Below are 25,836 nucleotides of genomic sequence, written 5' to 3' on the forward strand. Positions count from 1 at the left end.
ACAGGTATACATGTGTTCCCCATCCTGAACCCTCCTCCCTCCTCCCTCCCCATACCATCCCTCTGGGTCGTCCCAGTGCACTAGCCCCAAGCATCCAGTATTGTGCATCGAACCTGGACTGGCATCTCATTTCATACATGATATTTTACATGTTTCAATGCCATTCTCCCAAATCTTCCCACCCTCTCCCTCTCCCACAGAGTCCATAAGACTGTTCTATACATCAGTGTCTCTTTTGCTGTCTCGTACACAGGGTTATTGTTACTATCTTTCTAAATTCCATATATATGCGTTATTATACTGTATTGGTGTTTTTCCTTCTGGCTTACTTCACTCTGTATAATAGGCTCCAGTTTCATCCACCTCATTAGAACTGATTCAAATGTTTTCTTTTTAATGGCTGAGTAATACTCCATTGTGTATATGTACCATAGCTTTCTTATCCATTCATCTGCTGATGGACATCTAGAGAGATCTGTTTCTATCTCAAACAAATATCTGCTCCCAGGCCAACCTTTGAGGTCTGGCAGGAAGATAAGCAGGGGCCATTGCTAGCATGGATGGATTGTGCGGGGGATAGGATGCGGAAATCAGATGACATCTTCTAGTCTCTCTAGATTTATCATGGAGCTTTATTTCTAGATTTAACTGAACATACAGATCTCAGATAAGACATATGGACTTAAGTAACAAGCACTATAGTCACATACACCCACCTGAATTTGATGACCTGTTCCAAATTAGCCATATCTCCACTCCTGCGGTAGAATTTCTTTACAGTGTTTGTGCTCTCTTATTACCAGCAAAGTCCTGAAGATTGATGTAACCTCTGAAATGTGAGCAAGTAGCAGAGAAAGGGACTTTACAGCCACCCAGAAAAAAAAAAAAAAAAAAAAGAAATCTAGGGCCCTGTAAAGCTCCTGGGTGGGGTTGTCTCAACAAATATCACCATGCACACATATACCTGCCAAAGTCACGGGGAACTACTTCCACACGAGAAAGCAAATTCCCCTGGGAAGCTTGAGGTGTGCATATTCTTCTGGCATCAAAACAACCTTCCTGCACATTATAGGGACACCTGGTCAATTTATTTCTCCATTGACATTTCTGCTGTCCCCACACATTAGACATTTGTTGCCTCAGCAATGCTCCCAAGAGTCCATTCTGAGTCTACTGTACGTGCCATCACATGGAAGTCTATTATTATATTGTATTTAGATAGACAGTCATTTAGTTGTGTCTGACTTTTTGTGACCTCATGGACTGTAGCCTGCCAGGCTCCTGTGTCCATGGGGATTTTCCAGGCAAGAATACTGGAGTGGGTTGCCATGCCCTCCTGCAGGGGATCTTCCCAACCCAGGGATCAAACCCAGGTCTCCTGCATTGCAGGCGGATTCTTCACCATCTGAGCCACCAGGGAAGCCCCTGGTGGTGACTCAGTGGTGACTCAATTAAAAGAGATTCTAACACTCCTATGACAAACTTTTGACTTCTGCATTTAATAAGGACTCTGAGCAAGACATACCTTTTAGGGTCAGCCTATGAAATGAGTAATTACTTTGCTCTCAATGATAGAAATTCATCTTTTGAGAAGACAGTCCATGATTTGCCCATGATGGGTAGCACATCTGTAAATCAACCCAAGGTGTCCAGAATGTGGCAATGGAAGCTTAAAGAAAAAGAATCCATAGAAAAATTTAGGTTATACTTTCATAATGCCCACAAATGCTGGGCCTATAATTTACTTTTAACTTTTGTTCTTTGTGTTATCCCAAATGGCTATTCCCTCATTTAGCTTTAGGCATGGTTTGCTGAGCAAATCTATCATACACAAATGGACCCTGGTGAAACTACTCATGTTAAAGGCTAGTATGCTGTTAGCCATGGCATTTCTAACATTGGTATGTCACTTTAAGAATATCAATGGCCCAAATGCCATGCCATGCATTTGACACAAATGTTGGCAGTTTTGATATCTTTTGCTTAATCAAAGTCCTTGAAACAAATCAACTGCTGAAAATGTAAAATCGTCAATGGTGTGCAAGTTGTAGGACTCTGCTAACTCATAATGCACTAAGGTAACGTTTATCTGATTGTTGCACTAAAGCAGGGGTCAGCAAATGGACAACACATGCCAAGGGTAGCCTGTCACCTTTTAGATTTTTAAAATTTTATTTTGAAATAATTATATATTTTTTTTAATAATTATAGATTTACAGGAAGTTGCAAAGGTACTTCAGAGCGTACTCTTGCCCCCTAGTGGTTCTCTCTTACATAATGTACAATATCAAAACCAGTGAACTGACAGTGTGTGTGAAATCTATGTATAGCTGTCACTTTATCACATGTACACTCGTGTAGCCCCTATGGTAACCAAGATGCAGACTGCACCATCACCAGAGGTCCTCTTTCTATCCCTTTAGACTCACACATGCACCTCCCTTCCCCTCCACATCCCTGACTCATGGTAACCACCTGTCATTTAAAAATGTTAAATGGATGAAGCCATACAGTGTGTGACATTTTGAGACGATTTTAACTCCCCTGAGATCCATTCCACTTGTTACAAGCTGTCACTAGTTCATCCTTTAAATATTCCATTTACTGCAGTAAAGCATGCCATTACTACAGGACATTCTGGTGGACTTCAGTCTGCTATGAACAATTGTGTACAGGTTTTGTGGACCTAAATTTTCACTTCTCTGTCATCAACATCCAACAGTTGATGCTTGGTCATATGGTTAGTGTAGTTGGTTTTTAGCAAAACTATTCAGCTATTTCCCAGGGAGGCTGTACTGTCTTCCATTCCCACAGGCAGTGTATGAGTGATCCAGCTGCATCCTTGGCAGCATTTGGTGTTGATACTATTAATCATTTGAGCCATCCTGATACGTGTGTAGCGTGCCTTGTGTTAATCCCTCAGTTGTGTCTGACTCTGCGACCCCATAGACTATAGCTCGCCAGGCTCCTCTGTCCATGGAGTTCTCCAGGCAAGAATACTGGAGTGGGTTGCCATTTCCTTCTCCAGTAGCGTGTCTCACTATGGTTTAAACATGCATTTCCTACTCAGTAGCGATGTTAGTATTTTTTTCAGGTGCTTATTTGTTAGCCATACGTCTTCTTTGGTGAAATGTCTTTTTTTCATTTTATATTGGATTGTCTATCTTTTTACTGTTTAGAGAGTTCTTCATATATTCTAGATATGTGGTTCGCAAACATTTTCTCCCAGTCTATAGCTTGATTTTTTCATCTTCTTCATAAGGTCTTTTGCAGAACAAAGCTTTACATTTTGATTAGGTCCAATTTATAAATTTTTCCTTTTATGGATCATGCTTTTGGTACCAAGTGTAAGATCCTTCGCTTAACCTAGAATGTAAAGATATTCTGTTATTTTTTTCTGAAGTTTTTTTTTCAAAAGTTTTATATTATCTATGATCTAGTTCAAGTTTTGTACAGTGCACGACTCAGGGGCTCACATTTTTGCCTGCCTTATTTACCAGCACTGTCCCTCCTCTGTTGTAGCATTGTTGTAACATTTGTCAAAATCAGTTGATGATATGGGAAGGAGGCTATTTTTGATTCTCCATTCTATCAATGTGTGTGTCTATCCTTCCATCAGTATCAGTTTTGATTACCGTAGTTTTGCAAATGGGTAGAGTGACTTTTCCCACTTTTTCCTTTTCAAAATAGTTTTAGCTGTTTCAGTTCCTTTGCCTTGCCATATTTTTAGAATACTTCACAATTTCAGAATTATTTACAGCTATAGGAAAATATTGCTGGGCTTTCCTAAAGTTGCTAATAATCAACTGAACCAAACCCAGGCATTTTGTGGACTGAGACCCCTGAGGAAGCCAGTGGTTTTTCTTTAGGAAATGAAGATATACACAAAATATACCCCCAAAGATAGCTACTGATTTTTCACGTAGTCAAAATACTTGTTGCAGCAGTCAGGCTGGCTATGCTCTCTAACTTACCATTTGTTTGACTTGCAAGGCCTGTTGGGTCCATGTTGGTTGCCAGGCAACCCACCCCAAAGTGGAGATGTCACATCAGTGACATCAGTGACTCCCAAGGCCTGCAGGGGTCAGGCATTCAGTTTCAAGAAGAGCCTAGGAGCCAACTGGAGTACTGGGTGGCTGTGTCAGGCAGGCTGCAATGTTATGCTGGGAAATGGCTTGAGTACTTGGGCTGCTACCAAGTCTTTAACAAAAGGAGTGATTTCACTTTCTCTTGTTGCACTTCTTTATTGTTTCATCTGGACCACAGGAGAGGGGACAAAGAAGCAGAATCGGAAGGGACGCAGGCCCCATTCTCACCTTGATGCATGTTCAGTTCAGTCGCTCAGTTGTGTCCGACTCTGTGACCCAAACCCATGTCCATCAAGTCGGTGATGCCATCCAGCTATTTCATCCCGTCGCCCCCTTCTCCTCCTGCTCCCAATCCCTCCCAGCATCAGGGTCTTTTCAAATGAGTCAACTCTTCACATGAGGTGGCCAGAATATTGGAGTTTCAGCTTCAACATCAGTCCTTCCAATGAACACCCAGGACTGATCTCCTTTAGGATAGACTGGTTGGATCTCCTTGCAGTCCATGGGCTCTCAAGAGTCTTCTCCAACACCATAGTTCAAAACCACCAATTCTTTGGTGCTCAGCTTTCTTCACAGTCCAACTCTCACATCCATACATGACCACTGGAAAAACCATAGCCTTGACTAGACAGGCTTGAATGAGCTTTAAGCCAACTTTTTCACTCTCCTCTTTCACTTTCAACAAGAGACTTTTTAGTTCTTCTTCACTTTCTGCCATTAAGGGTGGTGTCATCTGCATATCTGAGGCTATTGATATTTCTCCCGGCAATCTTGATTCCAGCTTGTTTCTTCCAGCCCAGCGTTTCTCATTATGTACTGTGCATATAAGTTAAATAAGTGGGGTGATAATATACAGCCTTGATGTATTCCTTTTCCTATTTGGAACCAGCCTGTTGTTCCATGTCCAGTTCTAACTGTTGCTTCCTGACCTGCATACAGATTTCTCAAGAGGCAGGTCAGGTGGTCTGGTATTCCCATCTCTTTCAGAATTTTCCAGTTTATTGTGATCCACACAGGCAAAGGCTTTGGCATAGTCAATAAAGCAGAAATACATGTTTTTCTGGAACTCTCTTGCTTTTTCGATAATCCAGCAGATGTTGGCAATTTGATCTCTGGTTCCTCTGCCTTTTCTAAAACCAGCTTGAACATCAGGAAGTTCACAGTTCATGTATTGCTGAAGCCTGGCTTGAAGAATTTTGAGCATTACTTTACTAGCGTGTGAGATGAGTGCAATTGTGCGGTAGTTTGAGCATTCTTTGGCATTGCCTTTATTTAGGATTGGAATGAAAACTGACCTTTTCCAGTCCTGTGGCCACTGCTGAGTTTTCCAAATTTGCTGGCATATTGAGTGCAGCACTTTCACAGCATCATCTTTTAGGATTTGAAATAGCTCAACTGGAATTCCATCACCTCCCCTAACTTTGTTCGTAGTGATGCCTTCTAAGGCCCACTTGACTTCGCATTCCAGGATGTCTGGCTGTAGGTGAGTGATCACACCATCATGATTATCTGGGTCGTGAGATCTTTTTTCCACAGTTCTTCTGTGAACTGAAGCAGGGCAAAGGCTAGTAGAGTTTTGCCAAGAGAATGTGCTGGTCACAGCAAACACCCTCTTCCAACAATACAAGAGAAGACTCTACACATGGACAGCACCAGATGGTCAACACCGAAATCAGACTGACGCATGTAGCAGTTCCTAGGTAAGAACAGCCCCACTGACACTTATGAGACAGGGACCTGTGGGCACATAACATGTCAATTCCATTAGACCTTCAGAGCTGGGAGCAGCGTGACTTTCAATCAGCCAAAGAGCTCCACTACAAGGGAAGCCTCCCTTCTCCACTAAGGAGAAATTCCCTTTTCCGAGCTGAAGAGTCTAAACTGTGTGAGTCAGGAGCTATAAACAAAAGGTGGTAAATGGATGCCACATCACCTTGTCCCTTAGCTGAGAGGGTAAGGAAGCCAGGGGTGGGGGAGGTAGGCTGCTGGGTGGGAAACTTAATTGTTTTGGTCTTTTCCCCCTACCCCCACCCCTTGCTCCCTGCCAGTGCCTGAAGACCAGCAAAACTCTCTCCTATGGCAGTGGTGATGCCTGCCCGTATCAGAGGAAACTACAGTCCAGGGGCTTCTTTCTTCTTCACGTGCGCCTCTGTGCTCAGCCTGTAGTCCTTGGCACCTTCTGTCCCTCACAGGCACTGCTGGCCCTTTGTCATGAAAGCATTCCTTCTTGTCTGCATGCCCGAGTTGGCAACAATCAAGGCATATTCGGACAGTTTGTTTCAACCCTATTTTTACCATTCAGCCTCTAAACATTAACTCAACTCCTGTTCAGTAAAAGCTAGGCCAGTGGGGACACTTGTCCTCCCCCCATCTTTAATCCATCTTGATTGACAGCACTGACTACCAGACTGATTCCAGGGAATCTAATATTCCCAAACCTGGCCCAATGGTTCACCTTCCAGAAAAGTGTCTGTCAGCATTCCAAACCTTGCTGCCGAAACCATCTGAGGTTTGACTTTATCCAGTAAGTTAGCCTGTCAGTTTTGTGGATGCTGACGGAAGACACAGGATCCTTGATCAGAGGCGTGTGCAGCATGCAGAGTGAGTGTCTGCATATTTATGTCAGTTTTCCAGGTCCCCAGTTCCCACAGGCAACACCGCAGGCCTGGATGAACGCCAAGCACGCAGCGGTCTGTGTCACAGCTGAGGGAAGAGAGAGCAAGGAATCCAACACTTTTACAGCAAACCTGCTTCTTGTCCCCAGGCTTACGAGAGATATAAGTGCTGAGAAGTGGCTCAGGCAAACCCCTCATCAGTTCTCGTAGTCTTGGAACACTCAGCAAGACGTGTAGGCACTTCAGAGGCCCAGGAGAACTGGACTGTCTCATCCCATAACTACCATTTTCTGTATTGTTTACTCCTCATGAATCTTTCTCCCAGCTTGTCTGTAAACTGATGCCTTGTGAAGGCTAGGCTGGCTCAGAGATGATATCTATATCCTGATTAGGAATATTTTCAAGTTACAGTTTTAAAGACTGAATAAGAGTAATTTCTTCTTAAGTTTGGCCACCACTCAGTTGGTTTAGAGAAGGAAATGGCAACCCACTCCAGTATTCTTGCCTGGAGATTTCAGTGGACAGAGGAGTCTGGTGGGCTGCTGTCCACGGGGTCGCACAGAGTTGGACACAATTGAAGCGACTTAGCATGCATGCATGCATTGGAGAAGGAAATGGCAACCAACTCCAGTATTCTTGCCTGGAGAATCCCAGGGACAGGGGAGCCTGGTGGGCTGCCGCCTATGGGGTTGCACAGAGTCGGACATGACTGAATCGACTTAGCAGCAGCAGCAGTGTGTCAGCCACTTGTCATTCCTAAGTACAACAGAGAGCTAAATTTAGGAAACTCTTCTGGTCCATCTTTCTTTAAGCATGACTAGACCCAGTTCTTAGAAGAATGATCACATAATAATCTAGAAAGACCTGCTTCTGCTAAGTCGCTTCAGTTGTGTCTGACTCTGTGCGACCCCATAGACGGCAGCCCACCAGGCTCCCCCGTCCCTGGGATTCTCCAGGCAAGAACACGGGAGTGGGTTGCCATTTCCTTCTCCGATGCATGAAAGTGAAAAGTCAAAGTGAAGTCGCTCGGTCGTGTCCGACTCTTATCGACCCCATGGGCTGCAGCCCACCAGGCTCCTCCTTCCGTGGGATTTTCCAGGCAAGAGTACTGGAGTGGGATGCCATTGCCTACTCACATCTTTCCAGAAAGAAATCTACTGGAGAGAAGGGGATAATGACTGATAAGACAGTAACATACTGTTGCTAGGTGATGACCTTGTAATTACAACCACAACCCAGGGCTGAGATACAACTACTACTCAGCCCCAGAGCCAAGCACATGAATACTTTTCTCCTATGGAGTTTAATTTCAGCCTGAAAAAGGAAAAAACCCAAATTGGTATTATCATGTGATATTTAGATTCTAAAATTTTACTCTTTAGTAATTTACTAACTGTAACTTTTAAAATTATGATCAAATTTCAGTAAGTCTGAGACTGCAATTTCATTAACAGGTAAGCCACAGTACGTGCTATGTCACTTCAGTTGAGTCCGACTCTTTGACTCTATGGGTTGATTGTAGCCCACGAGGCTCCTCTGTCCATAAGATTCTCCAGGCAAGAATACTGGAGTGGGTTGCCATTTCCTCCTCCAGGGCATCTTCCCGACCCAGGGATCTAATCCGTGTCTCATGCATTGGCGTGGGGCTTCTTTACCACTGAGCCACCAGATTTTAATTTCATTAAGGTCAGCAACATGATCCAACGACTAAAAAGGGAACAGAAATGAGATCAGTGGCTGTAATAAACAACATTTAAAGAGTAATTCTGCATACTGACACTGGAGTTAAAGCTTGAGATCCACAAACTGACAGGCGCAAATAAAACGACGACTCTCAGAGGTTACCATGGGCACATGTTGTGAAGCGTCAGCTGGGGATCTGGGACTTGTGCCTGAGCACTGAAGTTCAGATGCTGGGGGCTGCTGTAATTACTTAAACGGGAAAGAACAATTAAATGATTGAGAAGCAGGCATTTCTATTCATATGGCATAAAAAAATTTTCCTATCCTAAGCAATTTCACAAACTATCTTAAAATTCTTTTTCTATGTTTCTATTAGAGACTTCAAGGAAAAACCGTAAGTTTTCTTCTGAAAGTTACAGTGATTAAAAATAATGAGTGCTGAAGTCACAACGTTTTAACACATTATCATGCAATGTTTTAGGCTTATCTCTGGGGTATAACATGCTCAGTAAGCAGGCTAGTATAGAAAATATTAGGAACTAATCTATTACATATAAGAACCAAATTAACCCCATCGTATTAGAGGGAATTTAATGTGAAGAAGATTAGCTTCCTGACTTGGTTAAACAAAGTCTATAATGAGACAAAAGTGAAGTAGTTTAAGTAATAAATGTTTAATCAAAGAATTTTACATATTATTAACAGCATTCATTTGGCCAAACATCTACACGTTTGTAGAATCCTATTGTATATAAAGTGGGAATGTATCAAGTATAGACTATGAAAGTGCAAATAACAAGTCAAGGTTAGAGTAATTTTTTCTTACATTATAAAATTAACTTGTTTACAAAATAGGCTTTGCCAAACTTTATTTCTGAATCGTAAAGTCAGTGACTGTGTTTTTAAAATATGTACCAAGGAAATACAAATTGGATACTGATCCTTTTCATGCTCAGGAGAGACCACAGAAACACAGGGAGCTGCACAAGAGTGTGAAACCAGAAGCCTCGACGACACTGCCAGCACGGCGCTCCTTCTCCCGGCACCGCGGCTCTGCAGCCGCCTCAGTGTGACACAGACTCCTCCTACTGAAAAATTACAACTTGATCTAAAAACTGATTGGTGTTGATATTTTCAATCTAAATTAAATTTGTAAAAAAATCCTTTAATGGACTATTTCAGTTTCATATACAGTAATACACTGTAGATAAAGGTAATATTTTCCCCAACTAATTTTAATAGGGATTGATATCAATCAATGTTTCTGATAGCTGGGGAAATAAAAACCAATGTGGACTTCCGATATCCATGGCACAGTAGCAATTCCCACACAGTTTATCCTAAGGGAAGAGGGGAATATTAAATACTCTAATATAATGTCTGAGCCATACGATTCGAAGTACAAGGAAATTTCAAAAGCAGGGTTTGGGACAAAAAGTAATCAAAAATTGTTAATTTCAGCTCATGTGGATATTAATACTAACATAACCTTTCACCCATCCCAGGACTTGCCTGTACAAACTTGGTACTGGAATTTTGGTATCTGTAGATTTCTGATAAGAATCTGGCAAAACATTAAATAGAGTGTTGCATATCTATTTTGCTTATGTTATGCTAGTTTTCGTAATATGTAAGTAAAACAGCGATTCCAACAGTTTATTCTAGTTTTAATTACACACTGTACCACTGTATCTTAATTACAACTAAGACCAGCATTTTCTTCACAGTTAAGACACTGGTAACTAGGAAGTTGATTTTTTCCAACACTAAACAGTAATCACACAGCAAATGAGTATTGTGCAATAGAACAAACACGTCAGCATTTGCGATTTAGTCAAACAAACCGATTGAACATTTAGTTGTTATATTTACTGTAAAGGCAAGGCCATGGGTGGTTTTATGGAGGTCTTTGCAATTCATACAGCATAGTTACTTCAGAAGAGACATTGAAGTTGGAATTACTTACTTGACTGGCAACTACCCATTGAGGTGAGGCAAAGGCACGGTAACATGTTGCGCAGGATGCTTTACTGAGTTTTTTTTTTTTTTTTTTTAATTATTGTGGGATTTACTATAACTCATGAAAACTCCACTTTTTTTTTTCTATTTTATAAAACACTTACCATTAAAAGTAATTGCACCCATTAGTAATTAGAATGCACTGTAAAATTGTGAAAACAAAGAACTATGATTGCACTTCCAATAAAGTGTCTCTTAAAATACAGCACCGCTGTTGCTAATCAACTGTATTTTAATATTAAAATAAACTGTTTTGAACAGCAGCATTAGATTTAGTTAACTTAAGCTACAGGCTACATTTATTTAAATGCAGTCTCCATGGCAACAAAAGCCCACTAAATTCTGCAACATCACTGCTACCAAGTGGCACCTGTTACTTCCAGGAAGGCTGAGACTGCTTGGAAGCCCTCCGGGACACGGCACACCTGCACGCCTTGTCAGCGCACGAGTCAGAGTTTGGCACGAGTAGACTGTAAATAGACATGAAAAGAGATCTCCGATTCATGTGAAATTAAAATCAATTACACTGTGGTAGACGCAGCGCTAAAGAGAAGCCTTGGCTACCTCAATTCACACCGCTCAGACAAAAAGGAAGAAGGAAAGTTACAGAAGAGCACAGAGAGATGGAGGAATGAAATATTAGGTCTGTCCAAAATAACTTCTGAAATGAAGAAAACTTTCAGTTTTTTTTTTTTAAAGGAAAAACCACCCAAGGATTAGAAAGTAAGCCTTTCATTTAATGTTCAATTTAAGTACTGCTGATCTAAACAGAGGACTGCATTTTCTTCGAATGTGGAATCTAAGCTATTTATTCCATTTGTGTTAATCTCTCCAGCTCTTCTGTTTGTCAGCGTAAAGGGGAAAAGCTATCCAATTAAATATAGAAGAAATTCCCTGTCAGGTTAAAATCAGAAATGAAGCTATACCATTCAAGGGAACTCCTTCACATTTAATCCTAATGTCAGTGGTTTATAATTAGTTGGAATTAAGTGGATCAAGTCTCTGTAAAGCATACTCCACTAGCATACCATCTGTACCTGCAAGTCACTAGAGCCCCGAGATGTGCAGTTCATACTAAGTGTACTTGTTCAGGCCAGTCACTTGAGGTCTGAGGTGTCTGACTTGAAACATCGGAACCATCCCCCTTGCTGGCGGCCTCATTACCACTGTCGCCAGCTTGAGATGCTGCTTCCCCAGCCAGAATATTTCCCTCCAAAGCATTTTCTTCTCCTCTTTGGGTTCCTCTACCTTCACTGATCGCAGCATCTCCAAACACTGAATCTTCTGGAGGCATCAGTTCCACATCCCTCACACCTTCTGACTCGTCTTTGACACAGGGGAGCTGAGAATCTGCACTGACTTCTGTAGCTGCTGGAGGAATCAGAGCAATACTTTGAGGGTTCATGTCATGAAACCAAGCCATGATATTGCCAAGAAGATTGTCATTGATGTTGGCGTCCTGGCTGGCTGAGTCAGGGTCACTGGATGAGGGGAAGAATTCACTTCTCGCCTCACTGGGAGGGTGGGAACTCAGGGTGTCAGTTGAAAATGGGTCTCTTTCTGCTCCTAGTCTCATGAGGCTGTCACCAAGTTCCAATAGCTCAGAGCTGCTCAATGCAGCTCGAGGGCTATCTGTGTTCCTGGGGACGGAGTCCAGTCTGGAAGGTAAAGAGGTGCCTATTGCCCCTAAGGATGCTTCATTACTGAGAAAGTCTGTACTTTCTTCATCGATGGCCAGCCCAGATTCTTGCAGAGATAATTGTATTGCAAGAAGTATATTGGGATCGTCTTCATCCAAGGAACTCAGAGCCTGAGGCAAAAGAAAGTAAAATTACTTCAAAATTTAAAAGGAAAAATGATTGAACCCAGTGAGGTCTGCCACTGTTCTTTTACCAAACAGATGATTAATAGTACCTCTATTTATACAGAAGAACTTTTTGACCTACTAGAATCTTATTTTAATTTTCTCCTTGCCCATGCTAAAGAGAAAATAAATTACTTAAGTGTAAATCTGAAATAGAAAAATCTTTCCCTGTAGTACAGCTCTGAAGCAAAGATTGTAGAAGGGAAGGGAGAAAAAGGAGAGCAACAGAAGTAAAAATAGGAAGCCAGGCTCAAGGGAGAAAGAGCAAAAGGCAGGGGCGACGAAGTTGCCCAGAAAGGCTACCTGAAGAGAGTCCTGGTTCTCGGAGCGACTGGCGGGTGTGTAGTCACGCAGGGAGGAGGTGTGCAGCGCACTCATAGATGCAGAACTTACCACGGAGGTGCCTGGCCTGCGGCCACCGCCACCTTCTGGGAGATCTGTGTCAAAGCAAGCAGTGCCAGAGAGTTTAGTCACATCAGGCCTCGTACATCTTTTTAACTAAATCAATGACTTCTCTTTGAGCGCTGGTGAAAACCCGGGGCCACAAGTTCACTTCATCTTTCAGAGATTTTTCATCCATAATGTCTCACCACAAGCAACAATATATATCTAACACAATTATTTCAAATCCATGATCAGGCTTTACAACTTTAGATTATACATCGTTCTATTCATAAAGGCAAGTGCTACCAAGTGTTTGTTTTTTTCCCCTTAGGCAACAAGAAAGGTGTTTTAGTTTTCAGAGTTCTTAAAACTAAAGAATTTGCAAGTTACAATAGCCCCCAAAGCTAATCTTTAACCCTGTCGATCCTGATATATTAAAGATGAGCTGCTGACACTGCTGTAGTTGGAAGATTTTCAATTAACAATTTAATATTTAAAGGATGATAAATTATCTTCACTACTAGGAATTTTAAAAATGTTGATAGGAAAACTGAGGTTAGGAGAAAAATATTTCAGGAACACACTAAGAGTAACCAACAGCTACAATCTATCAAGTGCTCGCTGGGTGCTATTCGTATTTAAGGGTTTTACAGACACTGCCTCATTTAATGCTCACAACAAGCCCACAAAGCGACACTACTGCTGTTGCTTCTTTAGAAGGAGGAGACCAAAGCTTGGAGAGGTTGGGGGACTAAAGCTTCACAGTGACATGCAGCAGAGCTGGAGGCATGAGCTCAGGTCTGTCTGACTCCCCAGTCCATGTTTTTAATCGCCCTGGTTTTCTGCATCCTGTGACATTAGAAGCACCTGCATGCTGACTGTATACCTAAATTACAAACTCTTTCACAACATTTAGATTCGCCACTTTTCGAAGACATGCAAGAGAACTAAGAGATTACAACAAACGCAATGCAAGGACTCACCTAAAGTGCTTTCACTTGGCTCGTCGGGGTCTGGAGGGTTACTCAGCAGACTGTGCACGTCTCCTCGCCGGCGCTGTTGTCTGTGCCTCCTCCGATACTGAAATTCAGCATATTCCTGCATAAACCACAGGTTATAAAACACGGGAGAGCATGCACATTTTAAAATGCAAATAAAACCAACCATACACTTTTTTTCCAGGAAAAAAATGTGTGATTTTATACACAGATTATAAAATCACTTGGCTTTAGAAAAAGAAACTTCAGGTTTTGCCATGCCAAGGAAAACAGAAAAGGTAAAATGGAAAAGAAAAATTTTACATAGCCACTGTAGCTGTCTGAATAAATTCGGAATACTTGCAAGCTCCAATGCTAGATCGTAACTGAGCCTCATTTCATATGCCTGGACCTTGTCATCTGAAGTTATAACTAATATCAGAAAGATTTTACTGATATGAGTTAGGCCCTCTCTGGAGGTCTGGTTTTTAAAAAAGGACTGTGATATATGCAACAGGAAAACAAAAAAAAAAGGAAAAACAAAAGCACACACAGTTAAGTACTTGTTAAGATTGATGGATCTGGTATTCTTTGAGACTACTACAAACCATATTCACTGCAAAAAAGAATATGAGGTTACCTTTAAAATAAGGTACTACTTGGCTTCCTTCCTGTGTTAGTTCATATGTAGGGTGATGCCTGGGCTGTAGCCCAGGCAAGGCAAAGTGTTTTCAATTTAGCATATGGGAAGACACAGAAGTGGGCAAATGTCCCCGAGCCTATTTCACATTTGTGATAACAGTTTTAAGTGGGTTTGCTATCACTGGAGGCAGAACCTGGGACTATCTGCTATCATCTGGGTACACATGTCGTTTTCCAGATTTTAGTGACAGACAGACCAGTGTACATGATACCAGCATGTGTGTGTTAGTCGCTCAGTCGTGCCCAACTCTGTGTATTCTCATGGACGGCAGTCCACCAGGCTCCTCTATCCATGGGATTTTCTAGGCAAGGACACTGGAGTGGTTTGCCATTTTCTTCTCCAGGGGATCTTCCTGACCCAGGGATTGAACCTGGGTCTCTTGCACTGCAAGCAGACTCTTTACTGACTGAGCTACCAGAGAAGCCCTGATACCAGCACAAAAAGGCTAATTTTGAGAATCATTGTAGAATCTTTGAGTGATACACACTAAAATATGATTTTAGTTTATGATTTGTGATTATCTAGTTACTATGATTATCTAGTTACTCTAGAATATTCAATATGATTGTATTGTGAAAGTAACAGAAATAGATGAGAATAAGTTTTACAATCCCAGTAAAACTTTCACATCATATGACTCAGGTGAAATTCTCCTTTATCTATGTAAGTAGCTGGACTCTAATTAAAGAATGGAAGGCAACCTATCAGGTTGGAAATAAATGAACATAAGATACTACAAGTGTCCAGAGAGATTAACCAGGTTCTTTAAAATTTACTGCTGAGCTGAGGCACTGTTTCCTTTTTTCCTGGAGGCTGGTGATCTAAAACTGGATGACTGTGTCGTCATGGTTCACAGGACCACCAAGTACTACCACATTTCTCAGACAAAGATGGCAACAAAATATTATGCCAGTTTGAGACTTATCTTTGTGATCCACACAGTTAAAGGCTTTGGCATAGTCAATAAAGCAGAAATAGATGTTTTTCTGGAACTCTCTTGTTTTTTCGATGATCCAGCAGATGTTGGCAATTTGATCCCTGGTTCCTCTTCCTTTGATGCCAAAGCCTTTGATTGTGTGGATCACAATAAACTGTGTAAAATTCTTCAAGAGATGGGAATACCAGACCACCTGACCTGCCTTCTTGAGAAACCTGTACGCAGGTCAGGAAGCAACAGTTAGAACTGGACATGGAACAACAGACTGGTTCCAAATAGGAAAAGGAGTATGTCAAGGCTGCATATTGTCACCCCGCTTATTTAACTTATATGCAGAGTACATCATGAGAAACGCTGGGCTGGAAGAAGCACAGGTGGAATCAAGATTGCCTGGAGAAATATCAATAACCTCAGATATGCAGATGACACCACCTTTATGGCAGAAAGTGAAGAAGAACTAAAGAGCCTGTTGATGAAAGTGAAAGAGGAAAGCAAAAAAGTTAGCTTAAAGCTCAACATTCAGAAAACTAAGATCATGGCATCCGGTTCCATCACTTCATGGGAAATAGATGGGGAAACAGTAGCTGACTTTATTTTTTGGGGCTCCAAAATCACTGCAGATGGTGATTGCAGCCATGAAATTAAAAGATGCTTACTCCTTGGAAGGAAAGTTATGACCAACCTAGACATCATATTAAGAAGCAGACATTACTTTGCCAACAAAGGTCTATCTAGTCAAGGCTATGGTTTTTCCAGTGGTCATGTATGGATGTGAGAGATGGACTATAAAGAAAGCTGAGCGCCAAAGAATTGATGCTTTAGAACTGTGGTGTTGGAGAAGACTCTTGAAGAGTCCCCTGGACTGCAAGGAGATCCAACCAGTCCATCCTAAAGGAGATCAGTCCTGGGTGTTCTCTGGAAGGACTGATGTTGAAGCTGAAACTCTAGTACTTTGGTCACCTGATGTGAAGAGCTGACTCGTTTGAAAAGACCCTGATGTTGGGAAAGACTGAGGGCAGGAGGAGAAGGGGATGACAGAGGATGAGATGGTTGGATGGCATCACCGACTCAACGGACATGAATCTGGGTAAACTCCGGGAGTTGGTGATGGACAGGGAGGCCTGGCGTGCTGCGGTTCATGGGGTCACAAAGAGTCGGACATGACTGAGCGACTGAACGGAACTTGAGATTTATCTTTAGGAAGAATCTGTTTACTTTGTACACTTGGTGATGGTACAAAGTTACTCAGAATTAAATAAACTATTTCATAGAATATATGTATTTCCATTGAAGAAAACTAAATAGTTGAAAAACAACGGTAAAAGAAACTTGTTATAATTATTCTGATAAAAAAAAATCAAATGGCATTCTCTCACCATGTGATAGACTTTTAAAAAATTGTTTTTATAAAAGTAAACTCGTCTGAAAACTTCCATGGATTCCTAAGATCTCCAAGTAAGCATATGAAAGGCTTTAGTCAGAATACTCCAATAGGTTTGAGAGTGTTATGGCTACAGAGAAGAGTGAGAAGTTCTAGGATTTATAGGGGGAAAAGCTGCCAGGAGTTTTTTATTATTGTAAATAATAACAGCCACCGTTTACTGAACACCAGTTCTGTCAGTGACTAAAACAGATGCTTTAATCTTTCCAGAACTTCCATGGGGGTAGATATCAGGATCCATACTTGAAAGATGAGAAATGAAGGAAGGTACAGCCTAAGCCGACCTTAAGTTATAGGGTTAGACCTTGAATTCTGGTGTCCCTGAGACATCTTGATCACACTGTCTCCTCTGGGCTCCACTGCCTTTGTTGTTGTTTTAGTTGCTCATTTGTGTCCGACTCTGTGCAATCCTATGGACTGCTGCCTGCCAGGCTCCTCTGTCCATGGAATTCTCCAGGCCAGAATACTGGAGTGAGTTGCCATTTCCTTTTCCAGGGGATCTTCCCAACCCAGGGATCGAACCCATGTCTCATGGAGCACCTCCACTGGCAGACAGATTCTTTAACACTGAGCCACCAGGGAAGTCCCACAGCCCTTAAAGTGTCACAAAACAAATACTGATGCTTGTCAATGACTCATTCAATTTAGCTTAAAAAGAATAAGATGTAATTAACCTTAACAAAAAATATAAATTCAACCTAAAAGTCTATTGAAGTTTGGTAACATTATTTTTTTCATAATCTATATAAAGGCAAAGAACTAATTTTCAAAGATATAATTTTGGTAGATACTTGATAATCACACACATGACAAATTTTAAAATTTCATGTGGCATGGTAATTCTTTGGATTTTCAATGTTTATACAAAAGCTTGGTGCTCAATGTGCCAAATACCTTAAAGAATAAAAAAGTTTAATTATTCTTAAGAATAAAATATTATTTATAATTTCACGTTTTTTCAATCCCTAGAGAACAAGAGCTCAATAATTTTATTTAGAAATATTCACACGTGAGATAAAAAGCTTCTCTATTTTTACTAAAATGAAATTGTGTCAATCATATTAGTAGTCTCTCAATATTCAAGGACAAATATTTTGAAATTCTTTAAGTTACTGCCATAGTCAGACGTCTCAAGATGATGCATACCTGATTGTGAATATATTTTTGCTCTATTGTGTTTCTACCTTGATACTGAAATCTTTGTACTCTGTTTTTGATAACTGAAGCTTATTTATTCCTCCTTTAAGGTGGAAATTTTCCAAACTATCCCCAAAGCTGAAATTATAACACAGAAATAATAAAGTATAGGTTCAAGTAAAGAAAAGGTTCATAATTTGTTCTACAATAGAAAATTCATTAATATATCAAAAATTCTTTAAAAATTTAAGTGACTTTAAAATTTTCATATCAGAGCTCTAAGCACAAATTTTTCCTCAAGTCAATGCTGTTTTGGATATATCTACCAATATCAAAAGGCCACAAGGTGATTGCAAGTATTCTCAGCAGCTGAAAAGAGAAAGTATCTGATTTAAATAAACCACAGTCATTTATGAGTAATAATCAATTCCATTGTCTTTCAGTTGCAGATATTATATGGGCTATAAATGATAAAGGTTTCATAGTTTACAAGAATTAAGTTAAAAGGTTATATCAAAGTGTCGAATGGTGTACTGTTGTGTGAAGAACAAAGTAGAGAGAACTGCTAAAACCATTTAAAATCGACTCAACAGTGACAGTGGCAATTTAAATCTCAGAAAATAGCAATGTGTTTAAGATTTTCACTTTATCTTGTTTTTGTTGCTATTTGCAGTATTATGGACCTTCTTATTTTAAAGTGGGATATAAACAACAATGAAAACAAGAAGATTGTGAACATCTTAAAGAGAAGCAAAGAGCATATGATCAAAGCATTCTTTCTGCATAAAACATTAATGTTAAGCTTTCACCTAACTGACTATAAATCAATTCTAACAGGTTGTTTCAGTAACTTAAAAAAACAGATTTTGTATTTATGCTTTTTATAAATTCAGACTGAACTAATACATAAAATTCCTATTTCTGTTAAAGATATTTTCCAAAAATATACCCTAAGTTGGTCTCCCATAATTAAAATTCAGTAATTAAAAATTATAAGAGGGGGTATGCATTTAATAGTGTGATGATAATTAAATATCATAAGAAGGTAAATGTAGGCTCTGCTGAGGCACTGTTACAATAAAGGAAAGAAAAAACACTGTTTACAGCCTCAAAGGGATATTTAGAGAATAGAAAAAGTGAAAGGGAAAGTGAAGCTGCTCAGTTGTGTCTGACTCTTTGCGACCCCATGGACTTTAGCCTACCAGGTTCCTCCGTCCATGGGATTTTCCAGGCAAGAATAAACAAATGAGGGTGCAAATATTAGCAGGATTGCACTAAGGAAAATTATAACTGACCCAACCCAACCCAACCCAACCCAACCCCCACAAAACAATTACCTCAGGTGATGCAAATCCTAAATATTCCCAATCCCATGTTCCACCAGCAAAGCTACAAAGAAATCAGACACACCATTTGATTCTTATCAGTACAACAAAGTTCAAATAATCAGACCCTTGTCCTTTGAACACTACTTCTAACTCCTTTGCTTGGAACTTGCTTAACCAAAGACCAACTACTGAATATAATTAAAATAATTCTTTCAAATTCTATGTTGTTTTATGTTTATGTAAAATGGTGGAAAATTAAAAATCACCATGCTAGAGTATTTTTTATGATTGCTTCTATTTTTAAGTGTTTATATAAAAATAAGGGTCCAAGAAATTTCTAATCCTTATAATTAGTACAAATAAGAAAATATGCTTCAATTTATGTCAGTATAAGTATCTGAAATAAAACAACCAAACTCAACTGTTCTTTAATGGATGAGTATGTGGATCAATTACAAAACTTTACTAACATCAGATTTCTAATTTCCTCACAACTTTTTACCAGAAAATATAAGTATGACGATAATAAGTTGGCAAGCCTTCCAAATTCTACATCATGTGTATGACTATCAAAATGACACATTAGAATGCTTGAATTATGAGTTCATTGAAGTGTGAAATTTACCTACCTTAATTTAGTCTGAGAAAGTGCACAATGACCAACAAAAAATAACAAGAAAAACAGAAATAGTACTGGGGGAAAAAAAAAAAATCACCAAAAAGAAGTTAACATACTTTTATAAGCTATCAATATTTCAGGTATAAGTAACTTTCAGGAATATGAATCCCAGTTGGACAAAAAATACACTTGCTGCCTCTGTGGCTGGTGCTAGGGTGAGGTTCACAGTGTGTATCTTTTTTACCTGCGTCGTGGAGCTTCTGGTGAGTCTGCAGGAGCAACTCCCCGAGCCACAGACGCCAGGAACTCTTGCCTTTTCTGCTGTACAAGGCATGCCGCCTTGATGATCTTGTGGCGGGGTGTGCGAAGGTAAGGCCTATTGACTTTTTGGGCAAGGTCTTCAGTGACCATTTCTAGGTCTGTCTATGTTAAGAAAAAACAAACAAAAAAATTATAGGATAAATGGGTAAGTCAATAGCAAATTCAGTATCTATCTGGTTAAATCTAACTCTCTTTTGAAATCAGAAAGTAATCCAATTATCATAATAACTTCCAATTTAACAAGTTTCTACTTTGTAAATTTTAGGAAAACACCATTCATTCAACAGGCATTTATAGCAATGTAGTTGGTATGGATTACAAAGCAGTAGTGAGTACCGCAGCTATATAAAAAAAGTTTATAAACTTGCCTGTGTGAAAAAGAACTAATAAAATTCAAAGCATTGTACATGCAAGTGAAGGCCACATGGCATAGACTTTATGTAAATACTGAAGGAAGGTGAGGCAAGGCAAAACCTTTGGGATCTGGGGTTACGTCTGGAAGACCTCATGGAGAATACGAATATCAAGCATCGAAAGAAATACAAGACATAAATTAGTAGAGGGGAGTTTAAACGGATGATAAAAACATCCGTAGCAAGAGGAGAAAGTTTGGTTACTCCAAAAAAAGAGGAATGTATAATATACTTGGTTGGCTATACTCATGTCAGTTGGCTTAATTAAATGTTTTATTTTTTAAAAGTACGCTAAGTTTTTCTTTCAGTTGCACTGTTAAAATGAACTGGCAAATACCAATGTTCTTGTCTAGTAAGTGATGCTGTTAGTTTCACTTTTGAAGATAAAATTCTATCAGGCCAGATTTCAACCTCAACCAGTTTAAAATAAATAACTGCAGTGGGAAATGCTTGCCTAGCTCAGAGCTCACTCAAATCTACATAGTGACAAATTCAAACATAAAGAAAATTTCAGTTTATTACTGTAACTTTTGTTTTATTTAAAAAACATTCTAAAAATGGAAACAAAATTGTTAATTACACTCTAGTAAAATGAAACTTAGTTGTAAAGCGGTTGAGAAAGGAGAAAACCTGTTTTTCATCATAACTGCATTTAAGTTTAATAAAAAAAGATATCTTACTTGCATGAGTTCAAAAATTTCTTTCTTTGTGCTTTTAAGTTCTAAGAAAAATCCATATGGATAAGAACACTTAAGAATGCGTCGAGTTTTTAAGAGCACATGAACTGCATCTTCAATGAAAGTGGTATCTGGACAGGCTCCTTCAGCTATAAAGTAAACCAGGCATGGTAAAAAAATTTCTTTGTAAATATGCTGTTATAAAATTAAACAACTAAGTTTTCTCCAAGAAGAAACTGAAGAAGCTATATCATAATATTTACTTGAATCAGACTAAAAACCTATGTAAAACTCATACATTTTGCATTTATGTGACCTGCATACATTTATAAATGGAACACACCCCTGCAGTATCCCAGGAATGCAGTCCTAAAGGAAAGCATACAATGATCCTGGATTCTGTTCTCACCCTGTTTGTAAACAAATCTAGCTTTAAGTTCTAGGCTTTACTAAGTTTCTCAGGTTGTCCCTAGCAGAATTTAGAACAAATGCCTTCCTAAGTTCTTAAAAAAAAAAAAGAGTCTAATTATAAATTATGCTTCTGCAAAAATGATATTGTAAGGTAAAAGATATAACATTGTGGGGGAACAACTGGGTAGTGAACGCTATTAGCAGTAAATGAACACTTCAGGGAGAGAGAGAGCAGAAGAAGGGAAGAGTAGCTTCATTTCTTCCTTTCTGAATCTTCTTTTGATTCTTTCTTATATCTTACTATGCTGGCTAGAACCTCCAAAAAGTTGAACAGAAGCAGCAATTCAAATCTACAAGTATTTATTTTATATTTACATGTTTTGGGCACTGTTCTAAGTATTAGGGACACATCGGTGACAGAACATACTGTAGAATCTGTGAGGATTTTTTCTTTCAATTTTTACTGTGGACAGTTAACACTTCAAGAGTTTACTACTGGCTTGATATAGTTATGTCACTAGTATGGTCTAAGAACTAGTAATTAACACGGAGATTAAGCTGCTATTAATGCTTTTTGTCCCATTCTAAGCTATTTAGCTTACAGTTATTGTTTTAGTAAGGAAGTTATTCTCATGAAAAGGCTGTTAGTACTCACTACTTTTATAAAATGGACCAAAAAAACATAAAGATGATTGATTGCATTTTAGGCTTAAAACCTTATATATATAAGCTATAATTTAAAAAATATGACTTTTTAAAACAAACATGCCAGAACCTGTATGCTGTATAGTCACTGTGAGGTATTTATTGTATTCTAATTATGTAACTAGAATTCAATCCATTCTTAGGAATGTTCTTTCTGAACTTCCATTTTAGGGACCATAAGTAAGGGCTCATGCCTTTCTTTTTGACTCCAATGTCCATTATTTACCAATGAGATGATTTTCTCCCAAACCTGTACTTGACTTCCATTCCATAAGGCACTCTGCTAAATTTCTCAAGAATCTTTGGGAGTTAGTCATACAACTGGACAGCCTGTGAATCCTGCTCTGTTGACTAGGTCAGGGATGCCTTTTCAGTCCATATACTTTTGCCCACATTGTAGAGCATCAACAATGGTGCAGAGTAAGCAAAACCATGATGTGTGCTGAGGAGAAGGTGAGGTAAGCCAGGTGGAAAACCTAATCAGAGGCCTCAAATGCTAAATTGCACTCTGGACTTCAAAGAACTCCAAACTACCAAATGAGCTAATGGAGATAATATATTCCTTTAAGGGTCTTAATCTCCTACCAAAGAAGTGACTTAAGCATGACAGATATTTTATATTAACTATCATATATATCACTTATAACTTACTTTCTTTGAGAGCTCTACTCAATTGCTCCATCTTTTCTTTGGCTGTTTTAAGAAGGCGTTGTTCTAACTAAAGAAATAGAAATAAACATATCATTTTCTTTCTTACTCACAACAGTGAGTATTATACAGTACATCTGAAATGATATAGGACATACCTGATAGCTATGTTCATGATTTTTAAATCTTGTATAATAGTGCATGAATCTGTCAAGTTCCTGAAATCGCTTGTGTTTTTTTTCAGCCTAAGAAACAGAAGTCCAAATGACTTTTATAATATAAACAAAAGTACTAGCTATTAAAATTTGGCTTTTTTTGACCACACACAAAATTTTTATTAGTAAAAGATAGTAATGCATACAAATTTGTTGCTTGCTTTGTTGAGAAAATAATAACCAATACATTTTAAACGCTTTCCAGGATAAAGTCTTGCATTTGTATTTTCTGTGACAAACCACTGAATCCACTATTCCCAGAGTGTGAGGTAAATATGTCTCTCAAGCCCTATGGTCATCAAATCTTCAATGTTTTATTATATTGTTTATTGCTATGGACAGAAACGTGTCTCCCATCAAATTCATATGTTGAATGTCTAACCCCCAACGTGACTATATTTGGAAACAGGCCCTGTGGTATCACCCTGTGAGGTGATAAAGGTGGAACAAGGTCATGAGGGTGGAGATCTAATCCAACAGAGCTGGTGCTCTTACAAGAAGAGGAAGGGACACCAGAGCTTGCTTTCTCTCCTCCCTGTGAAGACACAGTAAAAAGACAGCTGTCCATAAGCCAGGAAGAGAGTCATCACCAGAAACCGAACTGGCACAGATCTTGATCCTGGGCTTCGTAGTCTCAAGAACTGTGGAAAACACATTTTTCTCATTTGAGCCACTTGGTCTATGGTATTTTGTTATGGCAGCCAAGCAGACTAAGATACTTACTGTATGAAATAACATAGCATATTGTTGATATAATGTTACAATTATTTTTAAGTCATTTTAGAGTTATGCTGGGATATATGTCTTTTCTGATATTACCCATATAAACAAGAAAAAATAAAAAAAAAAGAGCTCAGGCTTATAGAGCCATTTTGTTTAAATTAAAGGCTACGTAAAAGTGTATTGAATTTAATGCCTCATTACAATAAAGGTAGGAAAAGAAGAAATGCAAAATACTTCCACTGGTATTAAGTGGCTTAACCAGAGGTCTTGGCTTAAACAGTTTTCTCTACCTCCACAGTCATTTCCTTGGATTGCTCCTCCACATGCTGAATGACTTCATAGCGAGTACATCTATAATATCCTCCAGTGGAAGAACTATGTTTTTTCCATTCTTCCAGACAAATCCAGCAAAAGTCATACTTGCACTGCAAAAGAAAACATATGTGCAAACATCTCCCCATGTTGGTATGCAAATTACTTTTCAATTCCTAGTTAATCAATCAGTTAAGAGATTAAACAATCCTGCCTGTGTGACCAGGGACACAAACCTTCTCAAAGACAAGCCCTCTGTTTCAGGTCTTCTCTGAAGGCCTTATCCGCACTATGGAAAGATGTGGGGGTAGTTTAAAATTATTGTTTATAAGGATAAATTAAAATATAAATAATAATATTAAGTAATCTCAAGAAACCTTTAAAAATATCAATATGATACTCTTTCCAAATAACAAAAACAGATACTGACAAATGCTTCGTTTTTCACGTGCATAGTAATCTTACTTTGGTCTCTAAAGCTCTACCAGTGTATTTGAAAACTTCTGTTGACTTTGACAAACTGGTTTTGAAAATGGGAGTAAATTAAAAAGGTCTTTAATCAGAACATCTAACAAAAAACCTATTTCTCATTAAAAAAATTCTTTAATTACTGTAATTTTCAAACAATGCCAAAAATACGAGCATTCCAGTATGAAAATATATCCTTTTTTTCTCTTAAATGCTTATGGATTTTGAGTCAGAAAGATCTTCCTAATTAAAATCGATGTTTTCTCGCGGTACGTTTACAGCTTATTTTTAAAAAATATTTACATCTTTGATCTATTCAGAATTTATCTGGGTATTCAGTATGAATTAAACTTTCTCCCATGCAGCTGTCCAGTTGTCTCAATACCATTTATTACACAGCCCACATTTCTCTTCTGGTTGGCGATGCTTCCTTTTTCCAACACTAAATCCCCATGTATGTATCTATTTCCCTGGGCTTTGTTTCGTTGATCTGTAGATTCATGTACCAGAGCTATGCTGTTTTAATTACTGAGCCTTTAGAGTGTGGCCTACTATTTGGACATGGCAACCCACTCAATACTCTTGGCTGGCAAATCCCATGGACGGAGGAGCCTGGTAGGCTGCAGTCCATTGGGTCGCTAGGAGTCGGACATGACTGAGTGACTTCACTTTCACTTTTCACTTGGAGAAGGAAATGGTAGCCCACTCCAGCGTTCTTGCCTGGAGAATCCCAGGGATGGGGGAGCCTGGTGGGCTGCCGTCTATGGGGTCGCACAGAGTTGGACACGACTGATGTGACTTAGCAGCAGCAGCAGCAGTTCCTCCTCACTGCCCTTTTTCAGAGTTTTTTGGCTCTTATTTTGTTTCTCCATAGGAATGTTTGAATTAACTTGTCTAGATGAAGAAATAAAACCTGCTGGTATTTTTGTTGCAATCTTTCTAAGAACTCTGTTAGCTTTCCATTTGTTTGTCCACTTCTAAGACCTAAAGATAGGGGTCTTAACATTTTCTTCAGGTACTCTAACACATTTCTTAAGCTTCTTTCTAGATAAAGGAAGTCTTTTCTTTCAGCATATACTCTATCTGGATGTTGCTGGAACACGTGAAGGCTATTACTCTCTGCATATAACTTTTGTATTCTGCTAGTT

General features: G+C 39.2%; 1 protein-coding gene and 1 long non-coding RNA gene across 4 annotated transcripts in view; both read right to left on the minus strand.

The window, feature by feature from the left end:
* Window positions 1–614: 614 nt before the first annotated feature.
* LOC113891743 lies at window positions 615–4,397 on the minus strand. The gene is made up of 2 exons (XR_003510872.1): window positions 1,526–4,397; window positions 615–829 (listed from the first exon to the last, which is right to left on the minus strand). It is a non-coding gene; the product is annotated as an uncharacterized LOC113891743 (long non-coding RNA).
* Window positions 4,398–9,036: 4,639 nt separating this feature from the next.
* ANKIB1 (ankyrin repeat and IBR domain containing 1) overlaps window positions 9,037–25,836 on the minus strand; it is a 157,921-nt gene continuing 141,121 nt past the window's right edge. For 2 of the 3 annotated variants that reach the window (XM_027540193.1, XM_027540195.1), the window contains 9 exons: window positions 24,199–24,333; window positions 23,129–23,215; window positions 22,974–23,040; window positions 21,210–21,355; window positions 20,040–20,218; window positions 19,186–19,237; window positions 13,637–13,751; window positions 12,573–12,706; window positions 9,037–12,215 (listed from right to left, as the gene is read on the minus strand). In XM_027540193.1, coding sequence (XP_027395994.1) covers window positions 11,475–12,215; window positions 12,573–12,706; window positions 13,637–13,751; window positions 19,186–19,237; window positions 20,040–20,218; window positions 21,210–21,355; window positions 22,974–23,040; window positions 23,129–23,215; window positions 24,199–24,333 — 1,656 coding nt within the window. In that variant the 3' untranslated portion in view covers window positions 9,037–11,474. The remainder of the gene's footprint in view (window positions 12,216–12,572; window positions 12,707–13,636; window positions 13,752–19,185; window positions 19,238–20,039; window positions 20,219–21,209; window positions 21,356–22,973; window positions 23,041–23,128; window positions 23,216–24,198; window positions 24,334–25,836) is intronic. The other variant, XM_027540194.1, reaches the window with a different exon arrangement.

Source organism: Bos indicus x Bos taurus, chromosome 4 (genome assembly GCF_003369695.1).
Source record: "Bos indicus x Bos taurus breed Angus x Brahman F1 hybrid chromosome 4, Bos_hybrid_MaternalHap_v2.0, whole genome shotgun sequence".
In the NCBI taxonomy this organism is placed as follows: domain Eukaryota; kingdom Metazoa; phylum Chordata; class Mammalia; order Artiodactyla; family Bovidae; genus Bos; species Bos indicus x Bos taurus.